Source organism: Anopheles aquasalis, chromosome 2, assembly GCF_943734665.1.
Source record: "Anopheles aquasalis chromosome 2, idAnoAquaMG_Q_19, whole genome shotgun sequence".
NCBI classification, from domain to species: Eukaryota; Metazoa; Arthropoda; class Insecta; order Diptera; family Culicidae; genus Anopheles; species Anopheles aquasalis.
Genome location: NC_064877.1, coordinates 38039647 through 38050000, shown reverse-complemented (window position 1 = coordinate 38050000; position 10354 = coordinate 38039647). Strand labels below are relative to the sequence as shown.

The following is a 10354-nucleotide window of genomic DNA, read 5'->3' as shown; positions in this document are numbered from 1 at the left end:
AGTTCCGCTCCATGGAATAGGTCCTAGCAGAGTGCTGGCATATATTTATTACCAGTCTGCTCCGGCTAGAGTAGCCGCTTCCGTGGTGACAAAGCATCGCTAGACCAAAGAACTTGGTTTGTTTTTACGTCTTTCGGCAGGTCTTTAAGACTGAAAACGACGATTTGTTGAGCGACATCTGGACATCTTATTGTAGACTTTGACAGCGAATTCCGCGTTCCGGATAGTTGTTCTCTTCTCTCTTGGGCCTGGTCAGATTTATTTTATGTTTTCCACCGTCCTGTGTTGGACCTGGAGGAAAAAATGCTTTATTTGACCTCGATGGTTTAGAAGCGAGTCCTTTTTTCTCCCTACCCCGTTCCAGAATCGGTTTAAACCGCATGGCATTTCAACGATATCGTAAACTACTCATTGCACAACAAAATAGCCCGAGCCGACCACCGACCATCGCGCTTGTTACATGCTCTCGACTGGTGGCTCCCCGCTGACGACATTCCGCCCGAATGTTTCGGCTTTCAAGTGTGTCCGGGCTCTAACTACCTTTTTGTTGCTGCTGTTGCTCGGGCGCACCGTATCGTGCATTCCCAGTCGCCTATGGTCGTCACCGGAGACCAAAGTTGGGGCCATATTGACTTCCGGTTTCCGTGTGCCTCGTGGTGCTGGAACTAGCATAGCAAGCCAACACGTCACACAGTAGAAACCCGGCCGCTGCTGCTGCTGCTCGGTGCTGTAAATCTGGGACCCCCTTTCGGACGGATATGGTACAATTTCCCCGTGGTTCGGGGAAGAAAATTTGCCTTCCGGTAATGTTTTTATTACGTCGGAGTAAAAGACGGCCACCGCCGTTTTGGTGACCGCCTTTTGCTCGCACCAGGGCCAGGCCTGTACACGGCTGTATGTGCTCATGATTTACGAGAATTTTATTTCCTTCACTTGTATCGATTGCTAGCCAGCTAGCTGCTTTTGAAACAAAAAAGGCTGAAGCCAGCCGGAGCTGGTTGTTTCTGCTGCTTTCGGCAGGCACACACCACCACCAGCACCCAGGCATAATGGGGGTTTAAATGAAACATGAATATGAAATACTTTTTGGGCGTGACAGGACTCTGAGAATCGGTAAGCAAGTCAACCATAGAAAATCAAACCGTTTTCCACGAGAGAGCGCTATTGTTAAATCCCTGTTCAATCGGGAAACGAAGCAGTAGTTACGCGTGAAGCAGTAGTTGATTGAAAGCATCTTTGTTATAACGCATTTCAAACAATAAGGGCGTTTAAAGATCAGATATGTAAGTGCTTTTTTAATCTTTAATCGTCCTTATGAATTCGCTTGTTTTTAAGGAGGAGGAGGGTATTTTCGGGCCAAAAAAGGCCCATTTTTGACGATTTTTTATGACGTAACCAATCAATTTTATTTTTTCAAGTAAATGGCATATTATATTACAACTTTTGAAGAATATTTGGTATTGTTTTGAGCAACATTTATTGAAAAATTAATCCATGGCACCAAATTTTGGTAGGCATTTCGTTGAAACGGTACTTTATACGGTGCCCATCGTAGCGACATGACGGGTCATTAGAAATATACAAATTGATATTTGTTAAAAAGAATATAAGTTTATCTTGGTAGCCCCGGAGAGTTTTTGTTGATATTCCAAATGTTCGGTTTTTGGCAGATTTTTGAAGTTGAAAAAGTGATGCTTTTTGCGATGCTGCAAAAAAACAAGCTTTACAGAATTGTTTTTAAAAAAATATAAACAATTGTAATGATCTCTCGACGGGGTTACCTGGCAAAAAGTGTGCAGATTATGTGTTAAAAATTTTAAATCGATCGGCTCAGTAATTTTTACGGTACGATGGACACCGACTTTAAAAACGTTGGTTTTGGGAAACGCGCTTCAAAGTAGCATGCTGCACGAAGCCTTGTATGAATCGCGGTTTTTCAAAAATCTAAAACTTTGTCAGACGTGTCTTCGATTGGCCCAAACATTTTACACAATACTCTTGAAAGGATCAACATTCAGAAAAAAATGTTAAAAATATGTGTCACAAAAAAATTATTTATCGAAGTCCTCCCTTAAAGGCTTTGAAAAGCTGCTTAATTTGCAGCTAGATGTTGAGTTTAATTATTCACGCATTCTTTTAAGATCAGAATTCAAGATAGATAGATGCAGCTCATTTCCTACAAATGTAGTTGTCTAAGATACATAAGCATTATGCTTCAGTAATGAAGCTCACTGCCACTACTGCTCCTGAGTACCTCTGATTATTGGCCAATATCTTCCCTCTCCTTATTGGCCAATATCTTCCCACGATGAAAGTATCAGATGAGCGAGCTTTTAGTTCATTTGTAATAGAACGCAACTGATAGGCTATTTATTGGAAGATCAATGCTCAAAAATCAAACGATGTGTTCAACAGCAACCATGCCGGAATCAAAATGGATGCATCCTATACCTTTTAAAACAATACTGATTTCGTTTTGAAAGATAAGCACTCTCTACGTGACATGATTGTAACGCTATGAAACGTTCAGCATGAATGCAAAAACAACTCAAAGACCATAAAAAAACAATCTTCTTCAGGCCAGTGGATTGGCAAATCAAAACGTCACGGTGGTAAGCACAGCAGCGAACTGGTACGCACTGGTAAACGATGTTTTTGCCACCTTCCCGTTCAATTATGCCCGAGCCAGCTCCTTTTCCGGACATACCGGACGGAACATGAACAAGTGTCCACAGCAAGCTGCCATAAGGGAACGGTCACAGCATAGCAGCGGCAGCAAACTGGCGCCAGGACTATGCTATGGGAACAGATTGGAGCCCAGTGGATTGAAATGCAAATTTATTTATTGAGTTTTTAATTTTCTCCTCATTAAAACTGTCACCCAACGTTTCCGTCGACTCCATCCGAACACACCTCTCCTCTTCGCTTCACCATATTCACCATCGGCGCAGTGTACGCTGGTCGTCGTATATCGTCGTGCAGTTATGCCATTAGCAAGCACTTTGTCGGCCACGTCAGCGTTCTAATCTGCCCCAAGAAGCAAGCGCTTCTACGAGCCATTTCCACGACAGTTTTTCGCCGACGCTGTTTCTCCATTTTTCATTCCCTTCATTAAAAAAGTTCCCTCAATTCTTGACCTGAAGATTCGCACACTCATGAAAACACAGACACACGGGCACATGCACAGACACAGGCGCACATAAACACACTTCAAGATGCTCGTCTTAGGTCCGGGAATCCGTGCGCAAGAAAGCAGCAAGCGAGCAGCGCGCCCTTGCTTCGAGCTGCTGGTGCTGCTGCTCCGTGAATTATCATTATCCGTCGTCCGTCCGTACGGACCGGAAACGTCAGCTGGTGTGTCCGTTCGAAGTTTGCTAGGACGGACGAAGCTTGTCAGGCCACCGCCGCAACCGTCAGGTTCGTCTCTCACGGATCCATGGCCCTGTCTCTGTCGCTCTCTCGCTCTTTTTCTTTCTCTCCTATGGTCGTCTCCATCCACTCCTCCAAGCGTCATGCGATTTGCAGTGAAAATTTAGATTTATGTTTTATTTATTAATATATTTTCCACTTCAACGCGGCCTCATCCTCGGAGGAAAGCGCGAAAGCCGAGAAAGCAGCACCTTGCACCTTGAAGAGCGAGCTCCTCTCGCGCCGTTCAGCGATGCTGCAATCTCTTGGCTCTTGGAGTGGCTCGCGATACGATGCGAAAAGATAGTAATTAATGCGATTTGCTCTGAAGGCATCAGGCTGTCGGAAGGTCGATAGGAGACGCTCCGCTTCTTAAGCTTTGAATGGTGGGATGTGACGGTCTGAAGGACGCAGCGCCATCTTTGCTTTGCTCCTTCCAAGGGACGGATTGCAAAGCACGGCATCCCAGTATGCTTCGAACCGAAATGAGCCCCCTTGCGACGGCGATCCTTTCAGTCGCGCGCGTGTATGGTTGCAAATGTTAATGAATACACATCGCAACACACTATAAAGCCAAAAACACATAAAAAACCAGAAAATCTTGACCCCGTTGCTGCCACCGCTGCCACTACCATCGACGCCACGGCCGCCGCCACTGCTACCGTCGCTGCTGCTGCTGCTGCTGCTGCTGCTGCTGCTGCTGCTGATGCTGCTGCCGCTGGTGGTGGTTAGTGAATCAAAAAACCGAATTCAACAACTATCATCCCCTCGCAAAAGGGAGATCATTTCATAACATGCGCTTCATCATTCAACTACCGCTCATTCTGCACTATTTAGAGACGCTTCTATGCCTAGACTAGTACTTTCTTCAGCATTTCGCTTGTTTACTTCTTGTTCTTCTTGTTATGTTGTTTGTTCTTTCTGTTTTTCTGTTGTGTTTCTTTTAACAATTAACCGTACAACCTCACCTTACAGCTGTTCCTCGCTGTTCCTGTTCGGTTCCGTGTTCCAGTTGATTGTTTGTTTGCCTTGCAAGACTAGATAGCTCACGTTCTACACGTTCGTAGAGGGTGTTACTTGTTTCACTGCGTTGTGTGAACGAGTTCAAGTAACGAAAGGTTGGGCGTGATTTTGTCACAGGGCAGGGGTTTTGGTGGTGGGAGGTGGGTTCGGGAGCTTTCGTTTTAAACTTTCCATTTCTCTATCGCCCCGTGATACACTCATCATAATCGTCTACCGAATCAGGTCAGTTCCACTCCCACGATCCTACGCAATCCGGACACTCGAATCGTGAGATTCCGCAGTCACCTCTGTTTATCTCTGGTGTCCTCTCATATTCACATATTCATCGTTAAGCAGTTTTGCTCTTCTACCCATTCCATTTCCCTCGTTTGTTATTCTATCTCTCTCGTGCGTGCTCATTCTGTCTCTCTGTCGCTCTCTTCGACTCTCCTATTCACTCTCTTTTTCTTACTCTTGTTCTATTTCCATTTTCAATTCAATTCACTTTTTCAACAAACTTCTTATCAAACTCATCGACTCTTGTTCTGTGTTCTATTGCGTAATCTCATTCGTGTTTGTTACATTCTTCTTCCTCCTAACCTCAACGTTACTTCAACCGCCTCGATCTCGCCTCGACCTGGTGATCGAGGTTTGGCAATTTGGGTTCGATTAAACATTTCCCCAAAAAACACTAGACACCAGCACTTTGTGACGCTCTCTACAAGACTATGACACGGTGTACAACGAAACTGACAAACCCTAGAACAATCTGAGTGATGCAGATGATTACATTTGATTCCCAGCTCCTCCCGCTCTCTATAGGAAACCACTCACGGGTCGAGCCGTGATAAGCCAAGGGATATAGTCATTTTCCAACAACACTCATCTCATATGCCACCGTTTATTGTTCCTTGTATATTCCTGGCTAAAAACAAAAAACACACACAGTCGGATCCGATGACATCGAGGAGAAGGAGGCGGAAATGAGTTTTATTCACTTCCAAAGTACCTGCCACCTGGCGCTGGACTCGTGCCGGGCCGATCAGGTGTGCTCGCTGGCCCTGAAGACGGTCCTGATGCACTGCGACCAGCACCGGTGCCACCGGAATGCCTGCATGGACTCACTGCAGAGCTTCTACAAGAGCACCGCCGACGATCTCAGCCTCGACATTGCATTCTGTCTGTGCAGGTAGTAGCGCGGTGGAACAGCAAGCAGAGACCCACCCTTCCTCTAACCACCAACCCCTCAAACTCCTTCTTCTCATTGATCATCCCAGGAAAACGCCGAACCGGCACGACAGCTGCATGATTGCTCAAGAGAAGCTGCACCCGGTGTGCGCCCAGCGGCCCCCGGAGAGCCTCAGCCAGCAGCAGCAGTCTTCTTCTCCTGCGGGCGGCAACGGTGTGACGTACAATGCGCCGCCGGCGTGCCACGCGGTGGCCGAGCTGTGCCGCGAGGACGAAGACTGCCGGGACCGGCTCGAGGTGTTCGAACAGTCCTGCGCGGTGGACAGTGTGACCAAGAAGTGTGCCGGAAAGACGAGCGCTTGCAGGCAGGCTATGCTTGGCATTCTGGGCACCCCGCTAAGGACGACCTGCGCCTGCCAGGGTTCGGACATGCAGCAGCTCTACGACTGTCTCGGCTGGCAGCGGCTCCTCTGGCTCAACCCGTGCGTCGGTAAGTGACCGATCGTACCTTCGGTGCGTCCGTTCGATCTCCAAGCTACAACACGTTCACCCGTCTTGCGTTCCAGTTGAATCGCAGAAGGATTTCCACCTGAAGCGACTGGCGGAGCTTGGCCTGCTGACGACGACGACCACAATGGCGACAACAACCAGCACGACCACGCTCAGAACTACCAGCACCACCGCGAGAACAACACGCTGGACTCCACCGCCAACGCCACCACCAACGAAACCCAAGCCACAAGTGGTATGGATGAACCTCTTACAAACATGCGCCACGCCACAAATCATGATTGACTGGAAATGCTTTTCCATTCCTTTTTTTCTCCCCTCGCACGCAGTATCGACCGAAACCGACGGAGATCCAGACGATCGAAACCAACTACGTCGAGACACCTGACACCCGTCCAGAGACGTTGCTGCACAAACAGAACGAGCTGATCGAACGATCGGACCTGGACCATGGCCATCGTCATCTACCGAAGCCGAATGGCATTGGCGGTGGTGGTGACCATGACGATGATGATGATGATGACGATGATGGTGGTGGTAATGGTGGTACCGGTGTGGATGATGGCCGGAGGGGACAGTTTGAGAACAAGATCCATCAGCGTCCGGACGAACAGGTACTGCGTGTCGTGAGCACCGAAGTGGCGGAGATGGAAACACTTCCACCGACGACGACTACGACCACGACCACCGAACCGACGACCACACTGGCTCCGATACGTAAGCATCGATAACTTTTCTCGGTGCTAAATACTACGGCGGACATTAATGGCGCCTTTTTTCTTTTCTCTCGAATCCCCGGTACAGGTTATTGTGTCGTGCAGAGATCGCAGCAACCTGATCAACTGATTGCCGAGGGCAAAAGTCGTCGGGTAGGTGACGGGAACCATCGTGTCTGGTCTGTTTATTAATTTGTTCATCCATTCCCCTGTCCTTCGCAGTTGTACATTCTGGATGATGCCGAGTGTAGCGAGCTGTGCACCTGTGGTGGTGGCGGTGAATCGTTGGCACTGACCTGTCACGCACTCTGCGTACCACTGGCACCCTGCCGTACGGCCCTGGCATACTACAGCCACGCAGCACCGGCCTACCAGGCGTTCCGGGGCCGCTGTTTGTGCTACTCCGGGCGTTTCATCTGTATGAGGCCACCTCCCGGGGAGTACTTGTTGCCCGGTAAGCAGAAGGCCTCCACCATCTGATGCATTCCGATCCTAGCAATCCACTGGAATCGAATGGAATGATTTTGGAACAGAATCATAGTTACCATTGGCTGGCTACTGGCATCTGGAAGAGCTCATGCTGAACCTCTCACGATGACGTGGCAGTAACTGTTTCCGGGATTTTTTTGTTGCAGGTGGCATCTTTCTTTTACTAGGATATAGTTCGACCGATGAAGCACTGTTAAGACCGCACACTAACCTAGGAGTACAGGATGCCGTACGTGCCCTTCAGCAGTACGTCCTGCAGCATATAGACAACTCGGTAAGTGTCAGGAGTGAGTCCGCGGAACTTGAGCTGCACGGGTTCTCACTTTAACACCCTCTTTACCTTCTCTTTTTCGTCTTTCATCGCTTACAGACACTTTGTACAATAACACTGTTCAACATTACCGAAGAGAACATCATCCTTTCGATACGGTTGCCGATGGATCCGAAGCTCACCTCGATGCAGCTGCTAAAGATGGAGAAGGTAACGAATGATCCCATTCCCTTACCTCCGCTACCCTTTCTCACTCGTTCTTGCTATCAATCTCGCCCCCGCAGGATCAGTGTACCCGGATCCTCGAGACGATCAGCCATCAGATCAATACGCAGTACGTGGAGCTGTCCGCGCACCGCCTGCTCAGTATCTTCAAGATGGCCGAAGTGCAAATCGTTTGGCCGCAGATGAGTCACGCATCCCGGTATACGACACCGACGGTGGCGGTCAGCATCGTGACCGTGCTGCTCACCCTGTTCGGCACCCTGTTCGGCAACCCGTTCGTTCGATGGTGGTGGTGCTGCTGCTGCTCTCACCCGTATCCGGGTTGGCGAGGGTCATCTAGAACGGGTGACCACCCCCGAGTGAGCGGTTACCAGCACCGCTCGCTGTCCTCCTCCTCCACCACGTGACGTTGGACAACACCATCGGCCGCATCCGATCGGCCACCATCGTACTGAGCTCCACTGAGGTGACCAGGGGTTCCGTTCCTCGTCTGCTCATCAACCGAATGTGTGCGAGCGTGTTTGTTGAATGTGTATGTGTGGGCTTGTGTGATCGTAGTGAGTGTGCGTGTGTATGTGTGCGTGTCGTGTGTCATGTTAGTGCAAAACAGTAGAACATACCTCGGAGAACTGGTTTTAAACGTTGAAAGAACTGTTAGTGAAGTTGATTTTATCCCGCTACCCCCGCTACCAGGGACAAGCGAATGGGGCAGTCCGGATAGAGCTGGCTGTCCGTAATGCAAACACACAAGCACACACTTACAGACGACTAGAATGGTGCTAATTAATCGCATGCTTTGCTAATCATCACAACACCACGCTAACGAGAAGAATACTGATAACTGATAAGCAGGATATACCTACACACACCTACACACCCTAGTTGCTGTTGCGCCGTTTTCACTTCGCTATCGGTTCTGGGAGCTCACTTATCACAGTTATCTCTGGGATCACTAAATCTATTTCCACATTTCCTTCTCGCTTTCAACACCCCAAAAACACTGATACTCTGGCTCACGCTCTATCTCTCTGCGGTTCAATTGTTTTACCGAATGCTGATTTTAAAGATTGAACCACAATTGAATGCCGTCGCTAACTGATGATCTAATGACGCCATAATGCTTTGTAGACCTGGTGCTAGATCATGTCCAATGTAGTATAAGTTAGCGAAAGAGAAGACGGAAGTGTGTTTTAGGCTCCATTTAAACTCCAACGCTCAACTGGAAGCCACCAATGGTTATCTTGATGCTTACAATGAGCATATTTAGTCGACTGAAAGCTCGGTATAGTGTAACGTCATCGATGTCTCTTTGCTGTACCTGTTAGACCAGAACCACGTGGTGAAGGTAAGTGCTAATTTGGTGAAACTTTACATTCAAAGCAGACAACTACACAACCGGGCGTTAACTGTCCAGCACAGTGTGCTACACAAACCCCCCCCCCCCCCCCCCCATTACGGGATTTTGTTTCAAATATACTCCTGAATCTCCTGTCAGATGTTGCTGCAACAGCAGCTCAATCAACGTAACGACAACATAGCTTATCATTGAAAAGTGATACCACTCGTGGTAGAGCTCGCGTGGTACGTTGGTTCCCGGTAGCGGACCAAAAACCGTCTGCAAAACAACGGCCGTCAGCTTCATGCTCGCTGAAAGGGCTTGAGAAGACCACGCTCAATGCAACAGAACAGCGCGAGCGTGGAGAGGGCCATGTTGATGGTCCGGTGGTTGGATGTGAAAACATGAAACACCCATTCCACACGCGCATGCAGGCGAATTCATCCTCGTTTTTCTTTTCGCTGGACTCCCAACTGGCAGCAACAACAGCAACGCCCCCTTTGAACGGAGAATGCATGCCACCGGAATGAGCGATAGTGAAAGCTGCTCCTGGTTCTGCTCCCAGCGTACATCGCGAGCAGACTCATCACGACTCCCACGCTCTGTGTCTACGCTGTGAAAAAACACTGTGATTGCCCCGGAACTTCGTGTTCTAATGTTGGATCAAACGGCGTCAATGGTTCTGGCGCCAAAGAGATTAAAAAAAAAGTATGCCCGCAAAAACAAAAAAACAGAAGCATTTCAGCCTTCTATGCTCTTGTTCGTGAACTACCACGAGTTGAACAAGGAGGAAGAATAGGAGACGGAGGGAAATAAATCACTTCAAGCAGAACGGATCGATAATTTGAGAATTGGACATCCGTTGATAACGGCCATTATTCATACCGTTCCGTTGCATAGACCATAGACACTTTGGCTACCGTGCCACGAACACGTGCACCGTTGCCAATGCTGCCGTTACTATGCCAGCGAGTATAAGAACGGACTGCTGCGATTCGCGGAATGTTCGACAAGGGATTTACTCCGCAGACTCCACGTTCCACGGAACGGTACGGGATCGGCCATACCGGCATCGGACACAGTGTGCTCAGCTCTGATGCTCTGCTTCCAAGAAGTACCCGAACTAAAATGGATTTGATGGACACCGTTGGCGTGGTCCACGGTGGTCCGCTCCAGGTGTCATCAAATGGAAGGCTAGAAACGTTTCCA

At 48.6% G+C, this 10354-nt stretch overlaps 1 protein-coding gene across 3 annotated transcripts in view; it reads left to right on the top strand.

Annotated features, from left to right (window-relative positions):
- LOC126571309 (uncharacterized) overlaps positions 1-9255 on the top strand; it is a 148510-nt gene extending 139255 nt beyond the window's left edge. For all 3 annotated transcript variants that reach the window (XM_050229696.1, XM_050229694.1, XM_050229695.1), the window contains exons 8-16: positions 5359-5599; positions 5688-6088; positions 6165-6343; positions 6438-6825; positions 6913-6977; positions 7047-7278; positions 7460-7587; positions 7684-7794; positions 7869-9255. In XM_050229696.1, coding sequence (XP_050085653.1) covers positions 5359-5599; positions 5688-6088; positions 6165-6343; positions 6438-6825; positions 6913-6977; positions 7047-7278; positions 7460-7587; positions 7684-7794; positions 7869-8216 — 2093 coding nt within the window. In that variant the 3' untranslated portion in view covers positions 8217-9255. The remainder of the gene's footprint in view (positions 1-5358; positions 5600-5687; positions 6089-6164; positions 6344-6437; positions 6826-6912; positions 6978-7046; positions 7279-7459; positions 7588-7683; positions 7795-7868) is intronic.
- The last annotated feature ends 1099 nt before the right edge of the window (positions 9256-10354 follow it).